Genomic DNA, 15,523 nt, shown 5'->3' with positions numbered 1-15,523 from the left:
CCTGGGCACAGCCTGGGGCACAGCCTGGGGCACAGCCTGGGCACAGCCTGGGCACAGCCTGGGCACAGCCTGGGCCGGGGCACAGCCTGGGCACAGCCTGGGGCACAGCCTGGGGCACAGCCTGGGCACAGCCTGGGCACAGCCTGGGCCGGGGCACAGCCTGGGCACAGCCTGGGGCACAGCCTGGGGCACAGCCTGGGCACAGCCTGGGCACAGCCTGGGCACAGCCTGGGCCGGGGCACAGCCTGGGCACAGCCTGGGGCACAGCCTGGGGCACAGCCTGGGCACAGCCTGGGCACAGCCTGAGCTGGGGCACAGCCTGGGCACAGCCTGGGCACAGCCTGGGCACAGCCTGGGACACAGCCTGGGACACAGCCTGAGCTGGGGCACAGCCTGGGCACAGCCTGGGACACAGCCTGAGCTGGGGCACAGCCTGGGACACAGCCTGGGACACAGCCTGGGCCGGGGCACAGCCTGGGCACAGCCTGGGCACAGCCTGGGACACAGCCTGGGCTGGGGCACAGCCTGGGGCACAGCCTGGGACACAGCCTGGGGCACAGCCTGGGCACAGGGCAGCTCCAGGGCAGCCATGCCCCCAGGGACCAGCCCTGGGCAGGGTGGCTGAGATCCCAGGGAAAAGGGACAGCTGGGTTCACTGCTCTGCCCCCTGGAGCTGCACAGGGAGCAGAGGGAGCTCTGCAGCTCTGCCAGTGCTGGAAGCCAAACATCCCCTGCCTGCTCCAGCCTGGCTGAGAATCCAGAGCCCACGGCCCTGCAGGACCCAGCCAGGGCTCAGGTGGGCACAGGGCTGGAATGGAGCACAGGGTGTACCTGGGGACAGCCCCTCACCTGTCCTGGGGAACAGCCCCTCACCTGTACTGGGGACAGCCCCTCACCTGTCCTGGGGAACAGACCCTCACCTGTCCTGGGAACAGCCCCTCACCTGTCCTGGGAACAGCCCCTCACCTGTCCTGGGGACAGCCCCTCTCCTGTACTGGGGAACAGACCCTCTCCTGTCCTGGGGAACAGACCCTCTCCTGTCCTGGGGAACAGACCCTCTCCTGTACTGGGGAACAGACCCTCACCTCTACTGGGGACAGCCCCTCACCTGTCCTGGGGACAGCCCCTCTCCTGTACTGGGGAACAGACCCTCACCTCTACTGGGGACAGCCCCTCACCTGTCCTGGGGACAGCCCCTCTCCTGTACTGGGGAACAGACCCTCACCTGTCCTGGGGAACAGCCCCTCACCTGTACTGGGGACAGCCCCTCACCTGTCCTGGGGAACAGACCCTCTCCTGTACTGGGGAACAGACCCTCACCTGCCCTGGGTGTACCTAGAACAGCCCCTCACCTGTACTGGGTGTACCTGGAGCACAGCCCCTCACCCAGGCTCTCTCCCTCCTGCCCCTCACCCAGGGCTCTCTCCCTCCTGCCCCTCACCCAGGCTCTCTCCCTCCTGCCCCTCACCCAGGCTCTCTCCCTCCTGCCCCTCACCCAGGGTCCCTCTCCCTCCTGCCCCTCACCCAGGGCCCCTCTCCCTCCCACCACTCACCTGCATCTTGAGGGAAGAGGCAGAAATGGTGGAAGGGGGGAAGGCGAGGTCGGCCACCTCCAGCTCCGGGTCCAGGACCTGCCCAGGGAGGACACTCAGCTCAGGAGAGGCCAGGGAGATTCCCCCAGGGACCCCAGAGCCCTGTGGACAAGGTCTGAGGGGCTTGGAGACAAACCATGGGGGATCAGGAGTGCTCTGACCCTGCCTTGGGAAGCACTGGGATCCCAGGGAGCTGCTCCAGCAGGAACACAGCCAGGCCACAGCTGCTTCCTGCCCTGGGCCAGGAGCCAGAGCCCCATCCCCAGGAACCTGGGAGGGAATGGCCACAGGATGGGAATGGCCACTGGAATGGGGAATGGTCAGGGGATGGGGAATGGCCACAGGATGGAGAATGGCCAAAGGATGGAGAATGGCCACAGGATGGAGAATGGTCACAGGATGGGAATGGTCACAGGATGGGAATGGCCACAGGATGGAGAATGGCCACCAGAATGGGAATGGCCACAGGATGGGGAATGGCCACAGGAATTGGGGAATGGCCACAGGATGGGAATGGCCACAGGATGGGGAATGGCCACAGGAATGGGGAATGGCCACAGGATGGGAATGGCCACAGGAATGGGAATGGCCACAGGATGGAATGGCCAGGGGATGGGGAATGGCCACTGGAATGGGGAATGGCCACTGGGACAGGGCAGCAGCACCCCAAGGCAGGAATCAAGGCTCACAGAGGAATCCCAGCTACTCCACTCCCTAGTCCTCTGGAAATTTGTGCCATTCCCACAGTGCAGGCCAGAGGCCACTGGATCAGGAATGGTCACTGTGACAGGACCCCAAGGCAGGAACAGGACCCCAAGGCATAGACAAGATCCCAAGGAATGGACAGGACCCCAAGCTATGAACAGGACCCTGAGGTAGGACAGGACCCCCACCCAGCATGGACAGGACCCCAGTTCATGAGCAGGACCCCAATTTATGAGCAGGAGCCCAAGGCAGGAATCCTGCTGGCAGAGGAGCCCCAGCTCCACTCCCAGCTCCTGGTCCCTGTGTCAGTGCCAGGGAAGGGCAGGGTGCCACCCAGGGGTGCTGTGGGAAGGGCAGTGCCCTGGCACACACTCACCATGGACAGGGCCTCCCTGGTCTGCTGCAGCAGGGGCTCTGGCAGCAGGGAGATGTGCACACACTCGGGGACATTGACAGTGCCACCGTCCAGGTCTGCGATCACCACGTCCAGCTGGGAGCAGGGACAGCAGGGACAGCAGGGGGACAGCAGGGACAGCAGGGGGACAGCAGGGGACAGCAGGGGGACAGAGCAGTGGGACACAGCTCCCAGTCCCACACCCCACACCCCACAGGGGAGGGGGAGCTGTCCAGGTGAGCTGGCTCAGGAAAGGGCTGGGGCTGGGCTCTGGCTCCTCCACACCTCCCCTGAGCACTCAGCATCCCATGTCCCATCCTGTCCCCAAAGCCAGAAACACACTGGGGTCCCTCACTGGGGGACAGGAGAGGGACACAGCCACTCCCACATGGCCTGGCCATTCCCACCAGTCCCACCCATTCCCTCTGGTCCCACCCATTCCCACCAGTCCCACCATTCCCTGTTATCCCACCCATTCCCACCGGTCCCACCCATTCCCACCAGTCCCACCCATTCCCTGTTATCCCAGCCACTCCCACCAGTCCCACCCATTCCCACCAAACCCAGCCATTCCCTCTGTCTCCCGTGGGACACCCGGCTGCCCCCCATGCTGAGCCCATGGATCCTGTGGCCCTGGCCCCCCCCCAGGATGCAGGGAGCTGCCACCCCAGCCTGTGACACCCCCTGCAGCAGGAAGGGCCCCAGGGCTCTCACCAGCTCCTGGGTCTCTGACTGGAAGATGGAGTGGACGCCGATGATGAAGGGGGTGGGGGTGCTCAGCACCTCCAGGAGCTGGGCAGGCAGGATGGGCACGTAGGTGAAACTGCAACACAAACAGCCTCAAAAGCTGCCCCAAGCACTGCCCCAAGCACTCCCCAAACACTGCCCCAAACACACCCCAAGCACTGTCCCAAGCACTGCCCCAAACACTGCCCCAAGCACTGCCCCAAGCACACCCCAAACACACCCCAAACACACCCCAAACACACCCCAAACACTGCCCCAAACACACCCCAAACACTGCCCCAAGCACACCCCAAACACTGCCCCAAACACTGCCCCAAACACTCCCCAAACACAGCCCCAAGCACACCCCAAACACACCCCAAACACTGCCCCAAGCACAGCCCCAAACACACCCCAAACACACCCCAAACACTGCCCCAAACACACCCCAAACACTGCCCCAAACACTGCCCCAAACACACCCCAAACACTCCCCAAACACACCCCAAACACTGCCCCAAACACTGCCCCAAACACACCCCAAACACTGCCCCAAACACACCCCAAACACTCCCCAAACACACCCCAAGCACTGCCCCAAACACTGCCCCAAACACTGCCCCAAACACTGCCCCAAACACACCCCAAACACTGCCCCAAACACTGCCCCAAACACACCCCAAGCACTGCCCCAAACACTGCCCCAAACACACCCCAAACACACCCCAAACACTGCCCCAAACACACTCCAAACACTGCCCCAAACACTGCCCCAAACACACCCCAAACACTGCCCCAAACACACCCCAAACACTGCCCCAAACACACCCCAAACACACCCCAAACACTGCCCCAAACACACCCCAAGCACTGCCCCAAACACTGCCCCAAACACAGCCCCAAACACGCCCCAAGCACTGCCCCAACACTGCCCCAAACACTGCCCCAAACACACCCCAAACACTGCCCCAAACACAGCCCCAAGCACTGCCCCAAACACTGCCCCAAACACTGCCCCAAACACTGCCCCAAGCACTGCCCCAAACACACCCCAAACACTGCCCCAAACACTGCCCCAAACACACCCCAAACACTGCCCCAAACACACCCCAAACACTGCCCCAAACACACCCCAAACACTGCCCCAAACACTGCCCCAAACACACCCCAAACACACCCCAAACACTGCCCCAAACAAACACTGCCCCAAACACTGCCCCAAACACACCCCAAACACTGCCCCAAACACACCCCAAACACTGCCCCAAACACACCCCAAACACTGCCCCAAACACTGCCCCAAACACTGCCCCAAACACTGCCCCAAACACTGCCCCAAACACACCCCAAACACTGCCCCAAACACACCCCAAACACTGCCCCAAACACACTCCAAACACTGCCCCAAACACTGCCCCAAACACACCCCAAACACTGCCCCAAACACACCCCAAACACTGCCCCAAACACTGCCCCAAACACTGCCCCAAACACACCCCAAACACTGCCCCAAACACACCCCAAACACTGCCCCAAACACACCCCAAACACACCCCAAACACTGCCCCAAACACACCCCAAACACTGCCCCAAACACACCCCAAACACTGCCCCAAACACACCCCAAACACTGCCCCAAACACTGCCCCAAACACTGCCCCAAACACTGCCCCAAACACTGCCCCAAACACACCCCAAACACTGCCCCAAACACACCCCAAACACTGCCCCAAACACACCCCAAACACACCCCAAACACTGCCCCAAACACACCCCAAACACTGCCCCAAACAAACACTGCCCCAAACACAGCCCCAAACACTGCTCCAAACACACCCCAAACACTGCCCCAAACACTGCCCCAAACACACCCCAAACACTGCCCCAAACACACCCCAAACACTGCCCCAAACACTGCCCCAAACACACCCCAAACACACCCCAAACACTGCCCCAAACACACCCCAAACACTGCCCCAAACACACCCCAAACACTGCCCCAAACACACCCCAAGCACTGCCCCAAACACTGCCCCAAACACACCCCAAACACACCCCAAGCACTGCCCCAAACACACCCAAACACTGCCCCAAACACACCCCAAACACACCCCAAGCACTGCCCCAAACACTGCCCCAAACACTGCCCCAAACACACCCCAAACACTGCCCCAAGCACTGCCCCAAGCACTGCCCCAAACACTGCCCCAAACACACACTCCCCAAACACACCCCAAGCACTGCCCCAAACACACCTCCAAACACTGCCCCAAGCACTGCCCCAAACACACCCCAAACCCTGCCCCAAACCCTGCCCCAAACCCTGCCCCAAACAGTGCAGCCCTCCCAGCCCTGCCCCACATCCCACCTGTCCTGGCACAGCCTGACACCATCCAGCCCCAGAGCTGTATCAGGGTGCCCCTGGCACCCCCTGGCACCCCCTGGCACCCCAAATGCTGCCCCAGCCCTGTGAATGCCCTGAGAGGGACTGGGGACAAGGGATGGAGGGACAGGAGCCAGGGAATGGCTCCCAGTGCCACAGGGCAGGGCTGGCTGGGATCTTGGGCAGGAATTGCTGCTGGGCTGGAATTGGCAGAGCAGCTGTGGCTGCCCCTGGATCCCTGGCAGTGCCAAGGCCAGGCTGGACATTGGGGCTGGGAGCAGCTGGGACAGTGGGAGGTGTCCCTGCCATGAACTGCAGGGGTGGCACTGGGGGGCTCTGGGGTCCCTTCCCACCCAAATTATCCTGGGATTCCCTGATATGATGATCCCAGTTATTATCAAAGTCTGACTAAGGAAAATGGCTCCAACAGAGCCATTAACCAAAAAAAAAAAAAAAAAAGAATTTCAGGAAAAATTCTCCATGGTAAGTGTCCAGGCCTTGGCAGGGCTGTCCAGGGAGGGTTGGAGTGCCCACCCCTGGAGGTGTCCAGGGAATTCCAGGAGGTGGCACTGAGTGCTCTGGGCTGGGAACAAGGAGGGGATCAGGCACAGATGGGACTCAACGACCCTGGAGGGCTTTCCCAAGCTCAGGGATCCCACAGTTCTGTGAAAGAGAAGTTTCCTCTGGGATACCACCAGCCTCTCTGCAGCCTGGAGACAGGAGCTGGCCAGGAGCCTGAGCCCATCTGTCCCCAGAGCTGCCAGGGCAGTGTTCCCAGCCCTGGGGCCATCCCCAGCTCCCCTGGAGCACCCCACAGGAGCCACCACAGTGTCTTAGCCCAGACACTGCTGGAACACCTCACTGCTCATGGAACCTCCCGAGCTGGAAGGGTCCCTGGGATCCTGGGTGCAGCCCCTGGCCCTGCACAGACCCCCAGCAATCCCAGCCTGGGCACCCCAAACTCTCCTGGAGCTCTGGGGCCGTGCCCAACCCTGGGCAGTGCCCAGCAGCCTGTGGGTGAGGGGAGACCCTTGCTGCCATCCAGCCTGAGCTCCCTGGCACAGCTCCAGCTCCCTGGGTGCTGTCCCTGCTCTCCAGAACACTTCCCAGCTCTGCCAGAGCCCGTTTTGCTTGGGAGAAGAGCGAGGCAGGGCTGGGACATTCCCAGTTATCCCCAGACCCCGGGAGGCACCAGGGGTGGGACAGGGGCACAGCTGGCACAGCTGGAGGCTGGGGGACCCTCACCTGTACTTGAGGGGGAACATGAGAGCCAGGAGAGCCCGGCAGGCGTCCGTCAGCCTCTGGTAGCTGCTGGAGAGGAACAGGATCTTGTGCTCGGTCAGCGCGGCGCAGAACAGGAACAGCACGTTGGTGATGCCTGGCAGGGCACAGCAGGCTCAGCAATGGGGGTCTGACACCCCCCAGAGACCCCTGAGCCCACCCCCCGCCCTGCAGCCTGCCAGGAGGGGAGCAAGGCATCCCCCAAAGAGCCACTCCTGGTTCTGGTCACTTCAGGGGTGCTCCCCCCGTCCTGGTGGCCTCTGTCCCTCCTGGTGGCTTTTCCTGGGGGGCACAGGGCTGGGAGGGACAGGGTGGCCTTTCCTGGGGACACAGGGCTGGGGGGCACAGGGTGGCCTTTACTGGGGGGCACAGGGCTGGGGGGCACAGGGTGGGAGGGACAGGGTGGCTTTTCCAGGGGGCACAGGGTGACCTTTCCTGGGGGACACAGGGTGGGAGGGACAGGGTGGCCTTTCCTGGGGGTGGCCCTTCCTGGGGACACAGGGTGGCCTTTCCCAGGTGGCACAAGGCCACTTCAGCCCTGGGCTGCTCCTGCAGACCCCAGCCCCAATCCCACCCTCCTGGCACAGCGGGGAAGGGAGGCTCAGAGCTCAGAGCCACGTGCAGGAGGTGCCCCGGGGGCAGGGTGGGGACACACAGGGACAGGGTGGGGACACACAGGGACAGGGTGGGGACACATCTCACCCAGCTGTCGGAAGAGCAGGGCCACGCTGCAGCTGCTGACAGGCAGAGAGTCATTGATGGGGGTCTGGATCACCTGCCTGTCCCCGGCTCCCAGAGAGATCGTCCTCTGCAAGGAAACACACACCTGGTCACCGGGGCCACCCAGAGAGGGGGGGGACAGGGCAGGGACAGCCAGACCCCCCCGGGCACAGGGCCAGGGCAGGGAAAGAGAAATGGAAAGAGGGGAAGGGAAAGGGAAAGGGAAAGGGAAAGGGAAAGGGAAAGGGAAAGGGAAAGGGAAAGGGAAAGGGAAAGGGAAAGGGAAAGAGGGAAAGAGGGAAAGGGGGAAAGGGAGAAGAAGATGCTGCCACAGCATGGGTGCTTGAGTGGGTCCCTGGGCTGAGGGGAAGGAGGGAACCTCCTGCAGTGTCCCCATGGCCCTGAGATCCACATGGACATGTGGGACACAGTGGCTGTCTGGGATTTGAGGGCTCCCCTGGACTCGAGGGGTCCCCAGAACTCAAGGGGTCTCCAGGCCATGAGGGCTCCCTGGAATCTGAGGGATCTCCAGGATCTGAGGGCTCCCCAGAACTCAAGGGCTGCCCAAGACATGAGGGGTCTCCAGGACATGAGGGCTCCTCAGGATTTGAGGGGTCCCCAGAATTCAAGGGGTCTCCAGGCCACAAGGGCTCCCCAGGATCTGAGTGATCTCCAGGACATGAGGGCTCTCCAGGTTATGAGGGGTCCCCACAACTCAAGAGCTCACTGGGACACGAGGGCTCCCCAGGATTTAAGGGCTCCCTGGGATGCAAGGGCTTTCCAGGATCCAAAAGATCTCCAGGATAAGAGGGCTCCCCAAGACATGAGGACTCTCCAGAACTCAAGGGGTCTCCAGACAATGAGAGCTCCCCAGGATTTGAGGGGTGCCCAGGATCTGAGGGGTCTCCAGGATCCTAAAGCTCCCCAGGACTCAAGGGGAGTTTGAGCCTCTCCTACACCCCGGGAACCAAGGCAGCAGCTCCCTGTCCCAGCCTGGCTGTGCCCAGGACAGCCCCAGCTCCATGGAGGGAATATCCTGAGGAATATCCTGAGGGAGGGATGGAAATCCCAGGCACAGGATCCTGATACCCCTGAATACTCCCAGGGACACTCACACAGCCCCAGGCTGCCTCCAGACCCTTCTCCTGCTCTTTCCACTCCTCTCCAGGGAAAACCCACGAGAGCAGCGTTCCCACTGCAGCCACCTCCTGGCCAGAGCTCCCTGATCCCAAAATCTGAGAGCAGAGCCAGAGCCCTGAGCTGGGCTGGCACAGCCCCAGGGGACACCCAGAGAGGGATTCAGCCCTTCCCAGAGGCCAGGGACACACAGGGACCCGGGGCTGGGTCACAGCAATTAACAGAGGCTGCTAATGAGGGGACAGAAAAGGGGGAAAGAAGGTGGGAAAGAAAAGGAGTTCGTACCACAGCTTCATCCTCCACGTCAGGCTGAGGTGGGACAGACAGAGAGCACAGTCAGTTAGACACACAGACAGGGACAGAGGGGACACGGACACCAGTGGGGACAGTGGGACAGGAAAGGAACCCAGACACAGACAGGGACATCAGTGGGGACACACAGAGAGGGACACACAGACAGGGACAGCAGCAGGGACACACAGACAGGGACACCAGTGGGGACAGTGGGACAGGAGAGGAGCCCAAACACAGACAGGGACACACAGACAGGGACACACAGACAGACAGTGGGACAGGACAGGAGCCCACAGACACAGCCATGACTGACAGCAATGCCCATGGCACCAGGACACGGCAGGGGAGCAGCAAAGCCACAGGAAGGGCAGTGCCAGCACCCAAGTGTCCCTGCTGCCACCCAGTGCCCGTTCCCACAGCCCAGAGCCGGGCTGGCCCAGCTGGGGGCACGGATCTGTGCCAAGCTCAGCCAGCCAGGCTGGCAGCAGGAGCTGTGCTGCTCCTGCTCCTGCTGGGAGGAGCCGGATCCGGGCAGGTCCCGTGGGAAGGGACAGCAAACCCTGCACACCCTGCAGAGCTGGGAGCTGGCACTGCCCTGGTACTGCCCTGGCACTGCCCTGGCATGGCCCTGGCACAGCCCTGGCACGGCCCTGGCACTGCCCTGGCACAGCCCTGGCACGGCCCTGGCACGGCCCTGGCACTGCCCTGGTACTGCTCTGGCACGGCCCTGGCACTGCCCTGGCACAGCCCTGGCACTGCCCTGGCACTGCCCTGGTACTGCCCTGGCACTGCCCTGGTACTGCCCTGGCATGGCCCTGGCACTGCCCTGGCACTGCTCTGGCACTGCCCTGGCACTGCCCTGGCACGGCCCTGGCACAGGCAGCACCTGGCTGCCTCCACCTGCCCCACAAACCCCGGCAGCACTGCAGCTTCCTCCGGGATCTGCACGGCTCTGGGTGCCACAGGGAGCCCCAAAAGTGGGGCAGCACCTGCCCCAAATCCTGCTGTGACACGGGGTAGGGACACAGGGCCTGGCACAGGACCTGGCACAGACAGGGACACAGCACCTGGCAAGTGCTCCAGGCTGCTGTGCTGGCCCTGCTGGCCCTGTCCCCTCAGCAGTCCCTGCTGTCACAGACAGCCCTGCCCCTCAGCCCTGGAGCAGCTCCCACAGGGCTGAGCACACAGCCAGACCCTGGGGGTGCCCTCAGAGCAGGGAGTGCTGGCACGGACTGACCAGCACCCACAGAGCTGCTGCTGCAGCCCCTGGAGCTCCTTGGCTCACTGAGGATGTGAGCAGGATTTGTGCTTGGAAACACTGGGGAGGGCAGCAGGGCACGGAGCCAGACCCTGACACGGGGCCAGTGGGGCTGCCAGCGTGGGGAGCAGGGCTGGGGGGACAGGGACAGGGACAGGGACAGGGACAGGGACAGACAGCAGCACAGCAGGACAGCAGGACAGAAGGACAGAAGGACAGCAGCACAGCAGGACAGAAGGACAGAAGGACAGCAGGACAGCAGGACAGCAGGACAGCAGGACAAGGACAGCAGGACAGCAGCACAGCAGGACAGAAGGACAGCAGCACAGCAGGACAGAAGGACAGCAGGACAGAAGGACAGCAGGACAGCAGGACAGAAGGACAGAAGGACAGCAGGACAGAAGGACAGCAGGACAGCAGGACAGAAGGACAGCAGGACAGAAGGACAGCAGCACAGAAGGACAGCAGCACAGCAGCACAGAAGGACAGAAGGACAGCAGCACAGCAGGACAGAAGGACAGCAGGACAGAAGGACAGCAGGACAGCAGGACAGAAGGACAGAAGGACAGCAGCACAGAAGGACAGCAGGACAGCAGCACAGAAGGACAGAAGCACAGCAGGACAGAAGGACAGCAGGACAGAAGGACAGCAGGACAGCAGGACAGAAGGACAGCAGGACAGAAGGACAGCAGGACAGCAGCACAGAAGGACAGAAGCACAGCAGGACAGAAGGACAGCAGCACAGAAGGACAGCAGGACAGCAGGACAGCAGGACAGAAGGACAGCAGGACAGCAGCACAGAAGGACAGCAGGACAGCACACCCACCTGCGCTCCCCCCGTGATGGGGATGGTGCAGGTCAGCAGGTTCCCGATGACGTTCTCCAGGGACACGCTCAGCCCGTCCACGTAGATGGTGTAGATGAGCCCCAGGCTGTTCTGCAGAGGGGAGCAGAGCAGGGCTGGCAGCTGGGACACCGCCAGGGCCTGTCCCCAGCACAGCCTGGAGTGTCCTCAGCACAGCCTGGAGTGTCCCCAGCACAGCCTGGAGTGTCCCCAGGGCCACAGCTCCAGCTGGGCTGCTCCAGCTCCCAGCACTCCCAGTCCCACATAGAGCCCGGGGAAGGGATGGGAGGAGATCCTTTCCCAGATGCCCAAAATTTGGGAGAGCACACCTGGACTCTGGCCAGCCCTGGCTGGTCCCTGTGGGTCCCTTCCCCTAAACACAGCCCATTCCAGCTGGGAACAACAGCAGCCCCAGCTCAGAGGGAGTCTGGGGCACCAGCCCTCCAGACAAGCTGGGAATGAGGGATTTGAGAATTTGTGTTCCAGGCACCCTTGGGGTGCTGTTTTCCAACCATCTCCCCAGTGCACTGAGGAAAACACAAAAATTGGGATATGGAGAGAAGGACCAGGCAGAGTCTGTCACAATGGAATGATGAGGGAAGAGCAGGATTAACCCCTCCCTGCCCACTGGAATAACGAGGGAAGACAAAGCTCAGATTCCTGGGCACTGGAATGAGGGGCTGGGAATTGTTTGTGTGCAGCTGCCAGGACACCTCTGACTTTAGCAACAAGTGAGGTGACCCCATCCCTGGAGCTCCCCCAGCTTTTACCTGGCAGGACCCCACTCTGCTGTCCCAGATACCGTATTTCAGGGAATTCCCACACCACAGAAACCCAGGAACACCTCCCACTGTCCCAGCTGCTCCCAGCCCCAGTGTCCAACCTTGGACATTCCAGGGACCCAGGGGCAGCCACAGCTGCTCTGCCAATTCCAGCCCAGCAGCAATTCCTGCCCAAATTCCCACCCCAACTCCCCCATCCAGGGAATTCCCTCCATTCCCAGCTCTCCCAGCCTGGGATTGGATCCATCCTCACCCCAGCTCCTCTCTAGGAAGGAATTTTGGGATCTGGGGGCTGCACTGGAAATCTCAGGACTCCAGGAAGGGTCTCCCTTCCCTTTTCCATCCCCAAATTCCATAAAAATCCCTTGGGATGGATTCTGAGCATCCTTGATCCCAGAATCCCAAAGTGGTTTGGGATGGGATCCATGGACCTTCAATCCCATCCCATCCCAATCCCACCATCCCAGGCTGCTCCAGCCTTTGCTGGGACACTGCCAGGGATCCAGGGATTCTCTGGCAATTCCTGCCCAAGATCCCAGCCAGCCCTGCCCTGTGGCACTGGGAGCCATTCCCTGGCTCCTGTCCCTCCATCCCTTGTCCCCAGTCCCTCTGCAGCTCTCCTGGAGCCCCTCCAGGCCCTGGCAGGGCTCTGGGCTCTCCCTGGAGCATTTCCCTCCCCAGGCTGACTCTCCCAGCCCCATCCCCATGGATACAACCCGTCCAGCTCCCAGCCCTTCCCAGGCTCACAATGCAGCCCAGCTGGCACAGGCAGTGCTGCAGGAACTGTTCCTCACAGCGTGGGGCTGGGGCTGCTCCGTGCCCAGAGCTCTGGGGTGCCAAGGGCAGGGCAGGGCAGGGCCAGCCTGTCCCCAGCCCCACAGCTCACCCGGAACACCTCGGCGTGGTCCAGCCGTGACACCAGCACCAGGCTCTTGGGGGCGAACAGCTGGGCAGGCTGCACGGGGGATGAAGCCTCCTCCTCCTCCTCCTCCTCCTCCTCCTCGCCCTCAGCGTTCCTGGCGTGGCTCTGGGGCTGGGGACACACAAACCAGCCTGGGTCAGGGGTCAAGGGGTGCTGCTGCCTGCCCCAGGCTGCCAGTGCCAGGGTCTGGATTGCTGGGGCGCAGGGAAGGCAGGAACCCCTGCAGGAGCCAAAAGCAGCCGGAGCCTTCCCCACAGCACTGCCAGCACCTGTCCCCGTGTCCCTGTGTCCTTTGTCCCCCTGTCCCCATGTTGTCCTGTCCCTGTGTCCTTGTGTCCCCGTGTCCTTGTGCCTCCCTGTCCTCCTGTCCCTGTGTCCCCCTGTCCGTGTCCCAGTATCCCATGTTCCCCCTGTCCCCATCTCCCTGTCCCAATGTCCCTGTGTCCCAATGTCCCAATGTCCCTGTGTCTCCTTGTCCCTGTGTCCCCCGTCCCTCTGTCCCCCTGTCCATATGTCCCCGTGTCCCCCACACCCCCTGTCCCTATGCCCCCCAGTCCCCCTGTCCATATGTCCCCGTGTCCCCCTGTCCCTATGCCCCCCAGTCCCCCTGTCCCTGTGTCCTCCTGTCCCTGTGTCCTCGTGTCCCCCTGTCTCTGTTTCCCTGTATCACTCTGTCCCCTGTCCCTGTGTCCCTGTGTCCCCTGTGGCAGTACCTGAGGGCTCTCCACAGCCTCCCAGAAGGTGAAGCAGGCGCAGTAGTGCCTGTCCCTGTGTCCCCATGTCCCTGTGTCCCCTGTGGCAGTACCTGAGGGCTCTCCACAGCCTCCCAGAAGGTGAAGCAGGCGCAGTAGTGCCTGTCCCATGTCCCCATGTCCCTGTGTCCCCTGTGGCAGTACCTGAGGGCTCTCCACAGCCTCCCAGAAGGTGAAGCAGGCGCAGTAGTGCCTGTCCCATGTCCCCATGTCCCTGTGTCCCCTGTGGCAGTACCTGAGGGCTCTCCACAGCCTCCCAGAAGGTGAAGCAGGCGCAGTAGTGCCTGTCCCATGTCCCCATGTCCCTGTGTCCCCTGTGGCAGTACCTGAGGGCTCTCCACAGCCTCCCAGAAGGTGAAGCAGGCGCAGTAGTGCCTGTCCCATGTCCCATGTCCCTGTGTCCCCTGTGGCAGTACCTGAGGGCTCTCCACAGCCTCCCAGAAGGTGAAGCAGGCGCAGTAGTGCCTGTCCCATGTCCCCATGTCCCTGTGTCCCCTGTGGCAGTACCTGAGGGCTCTCCACAGCCTCCCAGAAGGTGAAGCAGGCGCAGTAGTGCCGCTCTGAGTTGATGTCGGTCAGCACGGCCACGAAGAAGGTCGGGGGGTTCCTCTCGGGGAACAGCTGCCACCCGCTGGGCTGGCAGAACTGGGGGTGCAGGGAGGGGTGGCAGCGGGCTGGGGGGTGCCAGCCTCACCCTCACCCACACCCACAGCGACCCCACAGCCCCCACACCCACGGGAGGGAGCAGGGAGAGCCCCCCGGGCTCCTGGGATCTCCCAACCCCCCTGGGCCGGCTCTGGGAATTCCCAAATCCCCTCTGGGGGGAAGCAGGGCCAGGGCAGAACATCCAGAGGGACAGAGAGAGCTGCCTGAGAACCTGGGATGGGATCATGGGATGGGATAATGGGATGGGATCATGGAATGGGATGGGGAATGGGGAATGGGGAATGGGGATGGGACAGCCCAGCCAGGCAGGAGCCCCCCAGCTCCTGGGGAAGCTCCCCCCAGAGAACAGAGACCCCAAACTGCACACAGCCCCCAGACCCCCATGAAACAGAGACCCCAAATTCTGCACACCCGCCAAACCCTGGACACCCCCACGGCACAGAGACCCCAAACCCTGCACACCCCCAGGGAACAGAGACCCCAAACCCTGCACACCCCCAGGGAACAGAGACCCCAAACTGCACACAGCCCCCAGACCCCCATGGCACAGAGACCCCAAACCCTGCACACCCCAGCCCACCCCATGCCAGACACGCTGTGCCAGCAGCACACAGAGCCCAGAAGGAAAAGGGGACAGAAGGGACACGGGCTCTGGAGTGGCTCCAGGAGGTGGCACCACTGCCCTGGCACAAACCCCGGGCTGGCTGTGTCACTGTCACTGTCACTGTCACTGTCACTGCCCAAACCCCTCCCAGGGCCGGGGTAACTCCAGCCCGTGGCCCTCAGGGGGTTTTCTTCATTTCCTCAGGGCTGCATTTGGGTGCTGAGGAGCTGTGGGAATTCCCAGCTCCTTCCAGGGCTGAGCCCACGGGGATTCAGCAAATCCAGGAGAACAAGGTGGCACCAGGGCTGAGGAACCCTGCCCAGCTCCCTCAGGAAAACAGGGGGATCCCAGCTGAGCTTCCCACTGCTCACCACTCCCTGAGCTCCACCCCACAGCCTCTCTCCATCCCCATGTCACTGTCCCCATGTGGGAAGTCCCCCCACTGCTCCCACCCCACACTGAG

General features: G+C 62.5%; 1 protein-coding gene across 4 annotated transcripts in view; it reads right to left on the bottom strand.

The window, feature by feature from the left end:
- The window catches only part of SBF1 (SET binding factor 1), a 76,338-nt gene that overhangs the window by 28,760 nt on the left and 32,055 nt on the right, over nt 1–15,523 (bottom strand). For 3 of the 4 annotated variants that reach the window (XM_056482658.1, XM_056482659.1, XM_056482661.1), the window contains exons 3-10: nt 14,298–14,435; nt 13,003–13,149; nt 11,317–11,427; nt 7,784–7,889; nt 7,046–7,178; nt 3,406–3,514; nt 2,674–2,787; nt 1,554–1,631 (exon numbers count right to left, since the gene is read on the bottom strand). In XM_056482658.1, the coding sequence (XP_056338633.1) occupies nt 1,554–1,631; nt 2,674–2,787; nt 3,406–3,514; nt 7,046–7,178; nt 7,784–7,889; nt 11,317–11,427; nt 13,003–13,149; nt 14,298–14,435 (936 nt within the window). Of the gene's footprint in view, nt 1–1,553; nt 1,632–2,673; nt 2,788–3,405; nt 3,515–7,045; nt 7,179–7,783; nt 7,890–11,316; nt 11,428–13,002; nt 13,150–13,751; nt 13,917–14,297; nt 14,436–15,523 lie in introns of those variants that run through there. The other variant, XM_056482660.1, reaches the window with a different exon arrangement.

This window comes from Oenanthe melanoleuca, chromosome 1A, assembly GCF_029582105.1.
Source record: "Oenanthe melanoleuca isolate GR-GAL-2019-014 chromosome 1A, OMel1.0, whole genome shotgun sequence".
Lineage (NCBI taxonomy): Eukaryota > Metazoa > Chordata > Aves > Passeriformes > Muscicapidae > Oenanthe > Oenanthe melanoleuca.
Note: the sequence above shows the minus strand (reverse complement) of the source record. Positions and strands in the feature narration are given on the sequence as shown.